Consider the following 16,318-nt stretch of genomic DNA (forward strand, 5'->3'; position numbering starts at 1 on the left):
GGGTGGCTCAGCGGTTGAGCATCTGCCATTCAGCTCAGGGCGGGATCCCCGATCTGGGACGAGTCCCACATCAGGCTCCCTGCAAGGAGCCTGCTTCTCCCTCTGCCCATGCCTCTCTCTCTGTGTCTCATGAATAAATAAATAAAAATCTTAAAAAAAAAAAAAAAGTTACCAGAACAGAGGCACCTGGGTGGCTCCATTGGTTAAGGGTCTGCCTTTGAGTCAGATCATGATCCCAGGGTCCTGGGATTGAGTCCCACGTCCGGCTCCCTGCTCAGCAGAGGACCTGCTTCTCCCATTCCTCTGCTTCTCCCCCTGATTGTGTGTGTTCAATCTCTCTCTCTCTGTGTGTCAAATAAATAAATAAAATCTTTTTAAAAAGGTTTAAAAAAAATAAAGTTCCCAGAACCGATGAAGACCTTGTCTGTTTTTGTGCCAGTGTGCATCTGTAGACAAACCCACTCTCCCTGAGTTAAGATAATCTATAATAATCAAAAATCAAATACCTTCTGACTTATTAAAAATGAGGTTTGTAAAGATTGTAATAATGTTGAAAATATTTATAAGTAAAATATTCAAAATTAATTTAAAGCATAATCTCAATCAAATATATAATAAATGCATTTAAAGAGGACTGGGAAAAAATACCAAAATATTAATATATGAGAGTAATATATCTTGGTGATAGCATTATTTATTATTATTTTCCATACTGGGCATGTTTTACTGTCTAACATCTATTTTTTCTAACATATTTTTCAAAATTTATTTAGAGAGTGCATGTTAGCTGAGGGTGAGGGGGTGAACAGAGGCAGAGAGAGAGAGAGAGAGAGAGAGTCAGTCTCAAACAGACTCCACACTGAGTGCAGAGCCTGATGCTGGGGCTCGATCCCACAACCCAGAAATCACAACCTGAGATGGAATCAAGAGTTGGTTGCTTAACCAACCAAGTCACCCGGGTGCCCCCAAACATATTTTTTGATCAAAAAACTAAAAATACCATTAGAGTTGAGTAAGCAAAAATAAACCTGTTATGGAATTATTTATGAGACATGAAGACATTAAAAATTATTGATCTGATGATTTAGGAAGGCAGCTGAATTTGTTCACAGCAATTTGCTGGTTCTAATTCATTTCAAATGTAATTTCCTTAATGGTTCAATGCCCTTGAATATTTTTTTAAACTTGAGTTTAGAACTCACGCTACTTTTGCCTAGGTGTGATTATCTGCAAACAAGCAAATTTTTGCACTTACGGCAAAAGAAGTATGTGAAAGTGCCTTAAAAATATAAAGCAATACACAAAGGCAAGTACCATATAATCAGTTCTTTGTGTAAATTAATGGTTTTTATTGACAGAACCATTATGGTGTACCAGAGCAAAGACTTCCCTGTGGTGTGCAGCTGTGGTCACTGTTTGTAGAAACCATTTGCTTGGGGTGTGACTGTGCCTCTTAGACTTACAGTTTGCTTTTGCACATAGTCCAGGATAAAACTGAGGAAGCTGCAGCCTGGCAGCTGGCTAAGGCCAGGTCTAGTTCGTCTTCAATCCAATAGATATTTACTGAGAAGTTTCAGAGCAAGTAACTGTGCTGCCACCTATAAAGAATAGCCCCTTCCTGTGCCTGGCATGTAGTTTACATGTATTTCTGAAAATCTCTCATCTAATTCTTGCAACCACGCTGGGAGGTAGGCCCAGGAAGTCATGTTTTACAGAGAGGTTAAGTAGTTTTCCCCATGTCACACAGCTTATTGTAGCAGAGCCAAGACTGGAACTCAGGCCCTCTACTGCTAACCCCTGCGCTGTATGTCCTGGTTGTCTTCTGGACTGACAGGCCCTGCCTCCCCATCAAGAGGCACAGTCTAAAGGGGAAACACACATACAAGTATCAGTGCAAGGCCATAATGATCAGGTGTTCCTGTGGAGTGCAGAGTGCAGGATAAAGAGGAGGATGGTGATTGATTCACTTCCTCCTGGCCACATTCTGTCCTAAGAACAAGCTGCCTCCTTACTTGATCTACAAATGCAATGTGGCTTTTGCTGGTGTCAGCCTAAAGGGAATGCTGTTCCATAAAAGGCTAGCACTTTCTCCCTCTGTACATCTCCTTTTACCTTTCTCTGTGTCTTACTGCCCCTTTCTCTTGTTCACTTGTTGTGAATTCCAGTCTCTGTATCTGAATCTCTGTTTATTTTCCTGAGTCAAAGGAGATGTATCTTGGCATTTTATTCCTTGTAACTGTACTGATCTCAGTCTTCTAATAGATCTGCTTCCTGTGCTATAGCTTTCTCTCTGTGTCTCCCATCATTTTATTTCTTCCCTTGTTCTTCTTGCTCTGTTTCCAAAGCCCCTATACAGAAATGAAGTGCAGTTCTAAGCAAAATAACTCATTTCAGCATAGAGTTTGGGTTTCTCTGTTATGACTTTTTTAAAAAAGATTTATTCATGAGAGATACAGAGAGGCAGAGACATAGGCAGAAGGAGAAGCAGGGTCCCTGTGGGGAACCCAGTGCAGCACTCGATCCCAGGACCCCGGGTTCACATCTTGAGCTGAAGGCAGATGCTCAACAGCTAAGCCACCCAGGGTATCCCTCTGTTACGATTTTTTTTTAAAAGATTTTATTTATTTATTCATGAGAGAGAGAGGCAGAGTCACAGGCAGAGGGAGAAACAGGCTTCATGCAGGGAGCCCGACGTGGGACTCGATTTCGGGTCTCCAGGATCAGGCCCTGGGCTAAAGGATGCACTAAACCGCTGAGCCACCTGGGCTGCCCTGTTACGATTTTTTTAAGTAGATGGGTGGATAAAGACCTCCAAGGTCTCAGTTCTGGAGCTTGAAATGAAGATGTTCATTTGTGAATCTCAGTTGTTTTTTCTTGACAGATTTTTCTGGATAGGAAGAAAATGTCCTTGATCGAGGGTAGCAGCCCACACATCATATATCTTAATGACATTCACCTGAGTATTCTCAGAGTCTCGTACAAGTAAATATGATATTTTCAATTTAAGGCTAGAGAAACCAGGGAGTAGAATGGGAAGAGTTCTGCTATCCTATTCCCTAATGGTGTTTAAAGGAATGGAAGAGATAGGGTAGGAACCAGAGAAATCCCACCATAGCCCTCCCAAACTGGGAGCTTTATAAACTCCCTTTCAAGGGAGTTTTGTAAATGAGGTTTACCTTGACATCAACGCAAACTTCATTCTCAAAACCCACCTACGAGGCATAATTAAAAATTCCTTGGGGCACCTGTTTGGCTCAGTGAGCCCCTAATCGGGGTCCCTGCTTAGCAGAGAACCTGCTTCTCCCTCTCATGCTCCCCCTGTGTGTTTTCTCTCTCTGTCAAATAAATTAACTAAATCTATTAAAAAAAAAAAAAGTAAAAAAGAAATTTAAAAAACACTTAAATCCCAATCTACAAAATGAAATCTCCATGAACATAATCAGGAGCCCTGGGTTCTAACTGAGCCTTGTGACTTCATAGGGTGGCATGTCAGTTTACCATTCTTCAGTTTCTTCTAAAAGGAAGTAATATGCTCACCTACCTCACCGGATTATTTTGAGAACCAAGTGAGATTAATATATGTGAAAGTGATTTGAAAAATTGTGAAGGTATATATACATATGAAATGATGTTAATAATAGCAGCACCAGAGCCCATAAACTACACTCCACACATTTAAACTAGGAGGAAACAATTAGGAACAGTTGTTATTAATCAGAAACTATATTGTGAAAAACACTACTCTTCCCTTGCTTATCAAGGTTGAAGAGAGTGTAGTCATTAAGTGCACTGATGCTGAAGGCAGACAGTAATGAGTTCAAATCTCAACCCTGCCACCAGCAGTGTGAACTTGGCCAGTTTTTTCCTTGCTCTGGGTCTTACTTTGCATGCACGCAAACACACACACACAGAGGATAATAGATTCTTTGTGAGGATCCAATGAGATAATGCTTGTAAAATGTTTGATATAGTGCATGGCACATAGTAAATATTCAATAAATATTAGCATTTAAAAAGTATCAAATATTTCTTGAGCATTGGCAATGTGCCAGGCCTAACTTGGGAAACAAAATGAAAAGACATGGTTCTGTTTCAAAGGGCTAACAGTTTGGTGGGGAAACTTACATACAAATAAAAGCACATGCTCACTATTCAAATGCAAAAGTGATCTAGAAAAGGAAATCTAGAAAAGGAAATTTATAAATGTGCCTAGGAGAATCAGGTAAAAACCTTCCTGAAGGGCGGCCCGGGTGGCTCAGCGGTTTAGTGCCACCTTCAGCCCAGGGTGTGATCCTGGAGACCCTGGATTGAGTCCCACTCGGGCTCCCTTCATGGAGCCTGCTTCTGCCTCTGCCTGTGTCTCTGGAGCTCTCGCTCTCTCTTTCTCTCTGTCTCTCATGAATAAATAGAATCTTAAAAAAAAAAAGAAAGAAAGAAACCTTCCTGGAGAAGGAAACACAACTCAAAACTTTTGAAGGGGCATAGAAGTTTGTATTAAAAAGGCTTTATCATTTGCCTAAGGGGTTGAAAAGCCAAGGCTCGTGTTTACGCTTTTTGGTTCAAGTTTAACATTCTGGTGACTTCATGAGCCTGGTGTTGGAAACTGATTTTACTTACTTTTTTCTATATGTGAAACATCTGTTTTGTTTTCATTTCATAGACTCCGTAAGAGCTGTACAGACAAACTTGCATAGGCAATAGCTTGTTCCCCATTACTTAAAAGTTAGCATCCTTGGTGCATGTTGCTGAACCCTTTAAGGAGGGAAAGCAAGGAAGATGGGTAACCACTTGACCCTCTGGAAAAGCTGGAGCTGGAGGTGACTGGGATACTTAGGTAGGGAATAGAAAGTGGAATTCATCAGCACTTGCCCTGGAGGCGATGAAAGTTTACACATAGCTGTCCTTTGTCCACATGCAAATGTGAAAATACGGGAAGCTGTGTATTTGCCAGGTACCTTGCTACCAAATTGAAGTGTCTTTTTCAGTTCACCCAGTATGTTAGCAATGAATTTGGGAATTAGGGATGTTACCCTCATTGGAAGAAATTTCAGACCTTCCTTTGGGTATTCTGTTTCCTTAATGTTGGTTAAATCCCTCAATAATAATATGAGATGTTAAAAGCTCTGTTTATATTTGCTTCTACATCAGTAACGGCCATGATTAATTATTAATTAAAGAGAAATTTAATTGGCATCTAACTGAAATCATGTTATAAGAGTCATAGAATCAGGGACTCCTGGGTGGCTCAGCGTTTGAGCATCTGCCTTCTGCTCTGGGCTGATTCCAAGGTCGCAGGATAGAGTCCCACATCCGGCTCTGTGCATGGAGCCTGATTCTCCCTCTGCCTGTGTCTCTGCCTCTCTGTGTGTCTCTCATGAATAAATAAATAAAATCTTTCAAAAAAAAAAGTCATAGAATCAGAAGAATTTAGAACTGGAGGAACCTTTAAAGAGTTTGTAGCTCAGCCTCTTTGTTTCACAAATGAAACAGTGGCCCAGACTGGCTGAACCCATTGTTTGAGACTGAGATCTCTTACAGGGCTCTCCTCAGCATTTTGCATGGTCATGGTGGTAAGAGACCCACAGAGCCTTTCAACCGCAATAGGCCTAAATGAATGGTCTTTCCCACCCTCGTTCGCTGAGGAAGATAAAGGCCCGAGGCAGTAGCGCAGGGCCACACAAAGTCCGCAGACACAGAATTCCACCTCGCTAAGCACAGCGAGAGAGGGTCTGCGGGCTTCTGTAGCAGGATTTAATGCTTTTCGGAGCGACCTCCGCCCCTTCTGGAGGAACTGCAGCAGTTGGCAGGACGCGGAAAAGCCATTTTTGGCCTACAGAGAGATCATTTCCTTAAGACTCCTATTTGGACGCAGGAGTGCCTGGTACATATGCCAGGCGGGCAGATGGCCACAAGCCCACCTGTCCTCTCCCTACGGTCAGACAGATGGCGCGGCGCGGCCTGGAGGGCTCGCCCACTCTCGGGGGGGGGGGGGGGCTTCTACCTGCTTCTGCCCCGCCCCCCCCCCGTGGCCTCGGGCTGGGGAGCAGAGGGCAGGTGCGGGGCGTTTGGTCCGTCGGGGCTGGTCCCGCAGGGAGGGGACGCGTCCGCGGTGACGGAACAGAAGCCCCGGGAGTCTCGGCCCCGCCCGCCGCTGCCGCGGCTCCACGACGCTCGTGCAGGGCGCAGCGGCGGAGCCCTCGGAACCTGGCCGGCCGGGGAACCCGGGGCAGCCTCGGGCCCAGGGGCGGCGGCGGCGAGACCCCGCCCCCCCCGGCCGGCCCGCGCCTATCGCGGCCGCCTGCCTGGTCACGCGGAGGGCCGCGCTGCGGGGTCTGGGCCGAGCCCGGCGGCTGCCGGAGTCGCGGCGGGCCGGGGCCGGGGCCGGGCGGGGGCCGGGCGGGGGCGGGGGCGGGGGCGGAGGCTTGAAATAGGGGCGGGCGGGCCTCGCCCGTCGGGAGTCGCGCGGAGCCGACCTGAGCCACGCCGAGGGCGCCGAGCGCGGCGGCCGCCCCCGAGCACCCATGCTGCTGACGCTGGCCTGGGGCTCGCTCTTCTTCCCCGGGCTCTTCGCGCTCTGCACCTGGGGGCTGCGCCGCGCGCGCCCCGCATGGAGCGACAGCGACTGCGTGATGATCAGCACCAGGTACGGGCGAGGCCCCGCCGGCTGCCGGGCGCCGGCCCCTGCCCGCCCCTGCCCGCCCCTGCCCGCCGCGACCCGCCGGCGCCCGCCCCTGCCGGCCCTGCGCCGCGCCGAGGGCGGAAAAGGGGGGCGACAGGAAGCGAGGGGGCTGCCTCCCTGGTGCCTTGCCCCTCGGGGGCGCTGGCCAGAGCTCTCCAGGACCCCGGAGTCCGCCCCGGGAGGGAGAGGGAGAGGGCGGAGGGCGCCCACGCGGCGGGGACCCGGCGGGGAGCCGCTGGCCCACGTCTGCCAGCTGCTTCGGGGCCGGGAGCGCGGCGGCGGCGGGACCCCGTGCTCCCCGCGCGGCCGCCCGGGCTTTGGCATTCACGCTGGCCGCGGACTGCATTTCCACCCCTGCCCTCTTCTTTTCTGCCGCACGTTAGGCTGGTTTCTTCGGTGCAGGCTGTGTTGGCCACCGGGTCAGGGATCGTCATCATCCGCTCCTGCAGCGACGTGATCACGGACAGGTAACCTGCGATGCCCGCGGAAAGCCGCACGAACGACAGCGCTGAACTCGTTCGAAGTTTCCACATTTGAGCGGCGCAAAAGCGCTGGTTCTTTCAGCACATGCTGTTGGGTAGCTGATTGATGGGCAACCTTGAGCTCCCTAATTAGTACCTCTTCCTCTCCTTACCTGTTAGCCTCGCCCACTTAGGACTGAAGACGCGCTAGACAATGACAGGGTCTAAGTCTGATTTAAGGTGGCCCATCGATTCAAGCTCTTTATGAGATAGATACCTAAGAGTGAGAATTATTTGGAGGTGGGAGTCTGGTTTGTGGTTCTTTTAAATGACTTCACCTGGATCCTGCTCTGGAGTATTCTTTGGCCAACGTATGCCCAGTGTGGTTAGCAGAGACCCTCTATGGAAAGGAACAAATCCACCAACCCTTATTTACAAGGGCTGCTCCTGTCTTTCCTCTGGATTTGCTAAAGGCAACGAAGAGGCTTCTAGTGCTTTCAGAAGACTGACCTGTAGGGGAATTAGAGGTCAGTCCAGAGGCGGGTCAGGAAATACACATCTAGTGAAACAAATCATAAAGACCTGGATGGTCTACTTTGTATAGTGCTTAGATCTGGGCAACTGTGAACACGCCCACCCCGCCCTCCGCTCTTTCTAAAAAGCTTTTTTTTTTAAAAAAAAATTTTTATTTATTTATGATAGTCACACACAGAGAGAGAGAGAGAGAGAGAGGCAGAGACACAGGCAGAGGGAGAAGCAGGCTCCATGCACCGGGAGCGCGACGTGGGACTCGATCCGGGGTCTCCAGGATCGCGCCCTGGGCCAAAGGCAGGCGCCAAACCGCTGCGCCACCCAGGGATCCCTTATTTTTATTTTTTTTTTAACCTGTCTTCCTAGAACCACTCTTTCTCCTAGTGGAAGAGCAATAGTCAAATGTGCAGGGAAAGTCTCACAGCCTTTCCTAGTCCTTTAACTCTTGTTGATTCTGCAAAGTGTCCTGCTTTTTACCTGTTGCAACTGGAATGTGATGGGAGCAGGAGCAGGATATCCATTTCACTGTGGCCTGCAAATTTAATGTCTGGATTTTTTTTTTTTTTTTTTTAGTGTCTGGATCTTATTTGGGATTAGTCCTGCCTCTGTGACTTTTGTACATTTCTTTCTACGCTTCTTTTTAGACAAAACCAGCTATCAGCAATGAATTATAGATGCCAAGAGAAGATAGGTCAAGTGACTTTGCAGGCTAACAGCAGGGCTAACAGCATTTGCTTGTCTGGGTTAAATTTTTATTTTCATCGAGCATTTTCTGATCATGCATCAAGGTCCCTCACTGTCCCCAGTTTGTCATATCAGACTTAAAACCCGCCTCCTTTGCAAAGATTAAAATGACAATTGTGACTTCACAGCATTTTTTGAGCTAATATGAGGGTAAGCAGCAGGCACCTATATACATTTCAGAAGATATTTGCTAATCATTAACTGTCAATCCTATATAGCACCACTGTTGTGTTTTCCCCTCAGGAGCTCTGTATTTTTAGTGGTTTGATCATGGTAGGACATCTGAGTTTGCTTTTGAGGTTCCTCCTTTTTTGTATCTTTATGTCTTAGATTCTCTACTTACAAAATGGAGATAGACACATTTCTGTGCCCTCTGCCTTTACATGTATGTGTAAGGATGTCTTAAAGGCACCTAGATCATCTTTAAAAAAAGGCCTTTTGGGGCACCTGGGTGGCTCAGTGGTTGAGCGTCTGCCTTGGCACAGGCCATGATCCTGGGGTCCTGGGATTGAGCCCCATGTCAGGCTTCCCACAGGAAGCATGCTTCTCCCTCTGCCTTTGTCTCTGCTTCTCTCTGTGTCTCTCATGAATAAATAAATAAAATCTTTAAAAAAAAAAATGTCCTTTTGGGGCTCATATACTGTACACTCTACTATTTTTCAATCATATGTGGGTTTTTTTAAGATTTTATTTTTAAAAAAGTATTTATTTGAGAGAGCATGCGCAAGTGGGAAGAAAGGCAGAGGAAGGAGAAGCAGACTCCCCACTGAACAGGGAGCATGATGCGGGGCTCAATCTAAGGACCCCAGGATCATGACCTGAGCTGAAGGCAGAGGCTTGGCCGACTGAGCCAGGCACCCCAGGATTTTATTTATTTGAGAGAGAGAGAGAGAGGTCAAGAGAGAGAGATCGAGAGAGACTGCACATGTGCACCTGTGTCCCAGTGGAGGAGGGGGAGTGGCAGAGGGAGAAGCAGGCTCCCCACTGAGCAGGGAGCCTCATGTGGGACTCTGTCCTAGGACCCTGACATCATGACCTGAGCTGAAGGCAGACGCTCAACTAACTGAGCCACCCAAGCACCCCTATTATATGCCTTTTCATTTTATGCTTTCATATAGATTATATATATACATATATACACACACATACTTTATGCATAATTTACAAATTATATGCATAATGTGGTATAGGACCAAAGATTTCAGGAGATTCTTAAAGGAGTCCAGATCCCTTAAAGGGCCAACAGTCATAGCCCCAGGCATAGGGGTTTTAAATACTTATATTTGGATAGTACTTTTTACATTGGAAAGGACTTGCACACTTCTAGTTTTTTAATCTGCACAATAACTTTGTCAGGGAAGTAAAACAAGAATTATTATCTTGATATTACAAAAGAAAGTTAAGTCCTAGGCTGGTGGGAGTTAAGATTCTAATCCAGATCTCTTGTTAATAAGCCTTCAGAGAATTCTACCTATCAGCCCCAATTTCAGCTCTCATTGGATTGGTACTGTGTGCAAAATATTAAAACCCCAGGCTCCACTCAAGGGAAGGAGCCAGTTATATTTCAGTTAAGCTTTTAGTAGGTTCTTCATAGTTATTTTACTTGGAATTGCTTCCATAAAGCAATGGATGGGCAGTAGACTAATTATCACACCTTTCTGCCTGAATGGAACCGGGCTAATTAATTCACATACAAATATGTTATATTTGCATTTATTTACTTGTCTGCTTGTTTCATTACTTCTTTTTTTAAGATTTTATTTATTTGTTTGAGAGAGATACAGAGAGAGCACAAGCAGAGAGGAGAGGGAAAAACAGACTCCCCGCTGAGCAGGGAGCCTGACATGGGGTTTGATCCCAGGACCCCAGAATCCTGACTTCAGCTGAAGGCAGAGGCTTAACCAACTGAGCCACCCAGGTGCCTCTGTGTTTCATTGCTTCTTAATGATTTAGTTGTGCTGTGACAAGTGTGGACTCAGTCCGGAACAGAAACCTGAATGGTACCCTCTCTAGAGTATATTTCCAATATTGCAGTGCAGTGGACTGGCTTCTTAGGAAATCACCTTTGACAAAGTTAAAAACAAAGATTTGAGGTTCCTAGGCATAGCATGCAGAGTCTCTGGGCAGAAGAGCCTTTAACAAGCACTGCAGGTTAGACACTCAGGTAGTTTGAGAACCATGAAACCAAATTGTTTCTTTTATCTGACACATGGATGCTCAGTAAAAATGTGCTGATTGAATGAAGCTAATCCTTCTCAGCAGAGTGTATAATTTCTCTTCTGATTTTTTTTCACATTTTCTATACAACGATTATTTCTCATTTCGGAACAAAATTGTAGAAATTGGAGACTTTCTGGGTGCCCTGGGTGGCTCAGTCAGTTAAGTGTCTGCCTTTTGCTCAGGTCGTGATCTCAGGGTCCTGGGATTGAGCCCTGTGTTGGGCTCTCTGCTCAGGAGGAAATCTGCTCCTCCCTCTCCCACTCCTCCTCCCCTTTGCTCATGTTCTCTCTCCCTCAAAAGAATAAATAAAATCTTAAAAAAAAAAAAAAAAAAGAAATTAGAGACTGGTAATCTGCTCTGGGACTGTGATAAACAGGGATTTAGACTCAGCAAATATTGACTCAACCCCCTTGGACAAGTAAATGGGAACACTGTCTTTTGTTCCAGCCTCTCTTCTGGTATCTGACTGCTGTTAAGGTAACCCTTGAGCTTTGGGCTCATTTCCAGACATATTTTTCTTAATGAGTGGAATTGGGATTAGCTATAGAATTATACAGAAAAAATGGTCAGGGTAGCTTCCCAGGAACTCCCGAAAGTGGAGTGGCAAGCAGATGCAAGAGGAAACTCCCAACTGTTGAGCAACTAAGTGGAGTTAAACTGGAAATATTGGATTTGGCATTTGGAATACCTTCAAACCAGTTTCTTGGTGGAGCACTTGAATCATTTGTAGAGGTTTCTATTTCAAAGTTAGCTTATATCACAAAATACCAGAAAATCCATTAGAAATGAGTAGCTAAATCAGGGAAGTAGTGGCCAATAGTTACTGAAACATGGTGCCGAGTGAGTCCCAGCTTTCTTCCTCTGACACTCATTAATTTGCCCTGTAATTTAAACAACAGTTTAAAGCTGTTTATTTTGCCTTATTTATCACTGCCAGCATCTTCAACTGTAAAGCGTTGGGAGTAAAAATAGCTAGTCAGGTACAAAGCTGAAGGGGATGTGTTCAAGAAGAGGTTGGCTTTGAGCCTTCATAGTTGATATCCATAATCATCTCATGGACGGTTCCTGTGCTTTCTTTTAGGCACTGGCTTGCCCGAGAGTATGTCTGGTTCTTGATTCCGTACATGATCTATGACTCCTACGCCATGTACCTCTGTGAGTGGTACCGAACCAGAGACCAGAACCACAGACACTCCCTCACCACTTTTCGAAACTTCCTAAGTAAAAATCGCCTCATGGTTGCGCACCACGCAGTCATCCTGTTTGTCCTTGTGCCAGTTGCACAGGTATGACTTTCCAGAACAGCCACCAACAGACTCACTCACTCATTTTCTCCTGTGAAGCTGGTATCTTGCCCATTACAAGTGTGGACTGTCCCTCTTTCCCTTCCCCGTCCTCCTGCACCCACTCTTGTGTGCCAGCAGCAGCACAGGAAAATCTCCCAGGCAGATCCTATAGAAGACAATGCAATGTGAAATGTTCATGATCTTCCTTACCGTTTTCCTTTATGCAATCCCCCAGCCCTCTGTGATTCCCTAGGCTCTGTCAGACTCTGTCTTCAGTTTATAAAATATAAAAACAGTATAAAATACAATACTAAACAACATAAAAATTGTTTTAAAAAATGAGAGTAGCTCAGTCAACTGGTTATTTGCTGTAACAGTGCCAAAGTACCATATGTGCTCTTTTGATGTCACAAAAGCCCCCTCTCAAGGCAGGTAGCCTTCCAATTTCTTCTCGGGTCCATTTTCCCACCTGGTGAGGAAGAGAAATGAGACTGCAGAAAGGAAATTAGTAACTCCTGAGTGCCTATCAAGTGATAAGCAACTGGGCTGAAAAGCTCACAGCTTTCTACTAATAATTAGAAGTTATTAGAAATGATAATTAGATACTACTAGCCAGACAGGAAGAAACTGGGGCTCTAAGAGATTACTTATTGTAACTTACTTCAGTGGTAGTGACAGAGCTGCTATTCTGTGCTATCCTGTTTTCTTGACCAGATAAAATGAGTGGTGGAGTACATTACATTCTTAAAAGAAGTTTCCCCTGATTGCTTTGGAACCCTGACATCTAGTACAGGGCCTGGCACATATTTTGTTGAATTAAATTGGCCAAGTGCCCTTGGCATGACTAAGTCAGATACCCAAAAGTAGGCTACAGGGTTCTTCCAGCTGACATTGAAATTCAGAAAAAGCTTGGTGTGTGATGCAATCAGCTGATCTCTGAGGTTGCCTCTGGGTCCTAGGGATTTGACCCCCAGAGGGCTATTGCTATGGAAGCAGCAGAGAATTAACTGTCGTCCTTGGTCAGTTAGCATTTCCCTTTCCCTTCATGGTCTCTCATGGTTACCCTTTCCAATAGCCCTAGTTAGAATTTTCCTTACAGTGGTTCCTTAACCTCTAGTTCTTATTTCTCTTTTTTCCCCCTTTTCCTCTGCAGAGGCTTAGGGGAGACCTTGGGGACTTCTTTGTTGGCTGCATCTTCATGGCAGAACTGAGCACTCCGTTTGTGTCACTGGGCAGAGTCCTGATTCAGGCATGTATGAATGAAATGGCGGTGGTGTGGAGGAAGCCGGCTCTGCTCTTCCATGGCAGGTTGTGGGGCTTGGAGAAATCCCTTAGTGCTTGCAATAGTGGGACAGGAGACCCTTTGACAGACTAAAGGTCAGTTGGTCTGAACCTGTGGGGATGAAATTGTACTTTTGATTCAAATTTGATATGGCTTTTTATGTATTTTTTTTCCTGGCCACAGATTTGTGTTTTTTTTCTTTTTTGTTGAATCCACTGTTCCGTGTACCTGTTGGCTGAGTGGCTCAGGCCAAATTCAGTATCATGGTTAGAAAAATGCAAGCCTGTGTGCACATACAAATACGCAGTACTCCCGTCAGCTTTTCCACAAGTTTTGGAAGACTAGACGCTTGGCTTCACTGCCATGGAACTTGGGCTAGTGGTTCCCTGAAGGCACAGCCTCTTGGTAACTGCATTTTCCTCCCCTTTATCCTGTAGCTAAAGCAGCAGCACACCCTTCTGTACAAAGTGAATGGAATCCTCACGCTGACCACCTTCCTTTCCTGTCGGATCCTCCTCTTCCCTTTCATGTACTGGTCTTATGGCCAACAGCAGGGACTCAGCCCACTCCGAGTGCCATTCAGCATCCCTTTCTACTGCAATGTGGCCAATGCCTTCCTCATCGCTCCCCAGATCTACTGGTTCTCTCTGCTGTGCAAGAAAGCAACCCGGCTCTTTGACACCGCCCCAGCCAAAAAGGATGGCTAATTGCTCCCGGAAGTCAGGCAGTGAGGGTACCTCCTCACACCAGCTGCCTCCTCCACTCAGTATTCCACGGACCAAATTGTGCCCTGGGTGGCCTCAGCCTTTTGAGTATTGAATGATAAGCAGATAGATGGGTTTGTTTTTCTAAAGAACATTCATATTACTTCCCTCTTCTAACCTGCCCCTTTTGCAAAAGCACTTTTTTCTAAGTAACAACAATTGGATCCTATCAGACCTCCATTGGCAGCAAGGTGGTTTTAATGCAAGCCCAAGGATCTTTCCTTGGGTCCCACCTCAAGGGTTCTGGGAGGTAGAAGCATGGGGTGTGGAGACAGGTGGACTAGGGTGATAAGTGTCTGGGTACCCACCTGGCCCTAAATATTTGGTGGCTACCCACCTTTCCAACCACTCAGGGCAGTATCTACGCTTACTAGGCCAGCAGCAAGTGATGACTTGGTTCTTGATAAGTTCTCTCCTCGTGATGTTGGCCCAGGAAAATCATTGTAGGTAGGTAGTTTTTTACTGTGTACTAGATAACCCATTGGTCCCATGCCTTATCCTGCCATCCAGGTGCCAACATTGAACTCCTATGTCCACTGACTTCCATTCACAAGTCTCACTGGCACGGGGGTAAGAGGCAGGGAAGGGGACCTGAAGCACATGAGTAGGTGGGGAGGCTGATAGCTCAGCGCCATTGTAGGCTGACTTGGGAAGACCAGCATCAAACTTGTGAGCTTGTTGTAAAGCCACAAAAACTATTCCTTTCTTAGCATGTCCCCTCAAACCCAGCTTTCACCATATCCAGACACACAGGATGCTGTTAAAAACTGTAGGGGTAAAGTGACATGGTGCCTATCAAGCTCTTTCCTGGGTAACCCCACTCTTTGACATTGTCCGTTTCATAGGACATGGAAACGGGCTTCTGTATTCCAAACTGTGAGAGGTCTCATCCACACTGCCTCCCAATAAGCCAGAGCTTGTGTTCCAAAGCCTGTTCTTAAAGGAACATACTGCCACTTTGCCACAGAAGGCTGGAGAGTAAGAGTGCGAGAGAGCCCTGGCCAAAATACATCCTGTGGACTGACTCACCTACCATTTGCAAACAGGATCCTCTGGTGCCAATACTAATTATTCCTCATCTAGGATGGGTTTTAGAAACTGCTACCAAGAAGGTTTTTTTTTTTTTTTTTTTTTTTTTTCAAGTGGTAGTAAAGATCTAAATGTTTTAAAGTGCCTTTAATTCACTGTTTTCCGTGAACTTTTAAAGTACTGAATGTGTGTCTCAAATTCTATTTCAGTCTTTAATAGGTGCCATTTAAAAAATGTCAAATGCTGTAATTTTTTTTACCATTTTTGTTTACTGTCATATCTTTATAAATCACCCCTGTGGTGATTAAATTGCACTAATGTTTCCTAACTTCTTCTCATTTGTTAAATACATCAATACCGACAGCTTTTCAGGCCCATTCTGTGACCTGACTGGACTCCTTGTTGCATGCTTTGAGTCTGGTCTGTGTTCACATCCATGCAGCTGGCAGAGTGGAGTGTGGAGGGCTGTGGTCATGCTTTCAGCATTCAGGAGGGCCTAGCTCATACGTTACTCTAATATGTTTCTGGGGTTCTGAGAGTACATCATAGGTCCTAGTGTTCAAGCCCAGTGATCAGGTAACTCTTGGTTCAATCTTCCCTTCCTACGTGAATCCCTATTAAGAGCTAGGAGGGAACCAAAATAATGCCTCATTTTGAGTGAGGCTATGTGTATGAAGGTGATGGGACATATCCGCTACCCCCCTTCCTTGCCTCCCAAGCCAGTTCTACTTCTGTGATATAAACTGGACACATTAAGTTCATTTTTTATGCTTCTGTGTACACCACTGCCTGCTCCCACTCACTCTTCAAAACCATGACAACCCACCCCAGGCAGAAGATAATTACACCCGTCCTTTAGATCCATCTCTGCTGTGTTTACCAGACTTAGTTTTCACAGCCCCTCCTGGATCCACTGAATGGAGTTGACTATATGGCAAAAGTCCTCAATTTAGAACACACTCATTTTCTTGGGGTTATTAGTCTATTTAATTTTCTTGGTCCAATGCTTTCCTTTTACAGTGCTGCAGGCTTTTTGGGTTCAAAAGTCACACGGCTAACCAGTGACAAGTTATTTTCCTTGCTGCCCTTTCCAAGACCCCACAAAATGACTATTGAAAGAGGGTTTCAGAGCAAAACAACACATACCTAGCAATTTTTCCACTTGGGTGGTTTCACCTTTGGACTTCTTTGCCAAATTCTAGGGTGGATAAGTCCAGTTATGAAAATGTCCCTCCCAGCTTGCCTTGATCTTTAAGACCCTAGCTGTGCCCAACTGCAGAGCACATCTAAGCCTAGACTACTGACGAGACTTAGAGACCCGA

The 16,318-nt window shown here is 45.7% G+C and overlaps 1 protein-coding gene across 3 annotated transcripts; it reads left to right on the forward strand.

The window, feature by feature from the left end:
- Window positions 1-6,412: 6,412 nt before the first annotated feature.
- TLCD3A (TLC domain containing 3A) lies at window positions 6,413-15,324 on the forward strand. Of its 3 annotated transcripts, XR_013354087.1 has the most exons (6): window positions 6,450-6,643; window positions 7,063-7,146; window positions 11,717-11,921; window positions 13,075-13,170; window positions 13,641-14,414; window positions 14,813-15,324. XR_013354087.1 is itself a non-coding variant. In XM_077851832.1 (5 exons), the coding sequence occupies exons 1-5, from the start codon at window positions 6,522-6,524 to the stop codon at window positions 13,908-13,910; spliced, it is 777 nt and encodes a 258-aa protein (XP_077707958.1). In that variant the 5' UTR covers window positions 6,450-6,521; the 3' UTR covers window positions 13,911-15,324. The 3 variants fall into 3 exon arrangements, 2 of the variants coding, with proteins under 2 accessions (XP_077707959.1, XP_077707958.1); XM_077851832.1 differs by having other exon boundaries at window positions 13,641-15,324; XM_077851833.1 differs by lacking the exons at window positions 11,717-11,921; window positions 13,641-14,414; window positions 14,813-15,324 and having other exon boundaries at window positions 6,413-6,643; window positions 13,075-13,132.
- Window positions 15,325-16,318: the final 994 nt, after the last annotated feature.

Source organism: Canis aureus, chromosome 16, assembly GCF_053574225.1.
Source record: "Canis aureus isolate CA01 chromosome 16, VMU_Caureus_v.1.0, whole genome shotgun sequence".
NCBI classification, from domain to species: domain Eukaryota; kingdom Metazoa; phylum Chordata; class Mammalia; order Carnivora; family Canidae; genus Canis; species Canis aureus.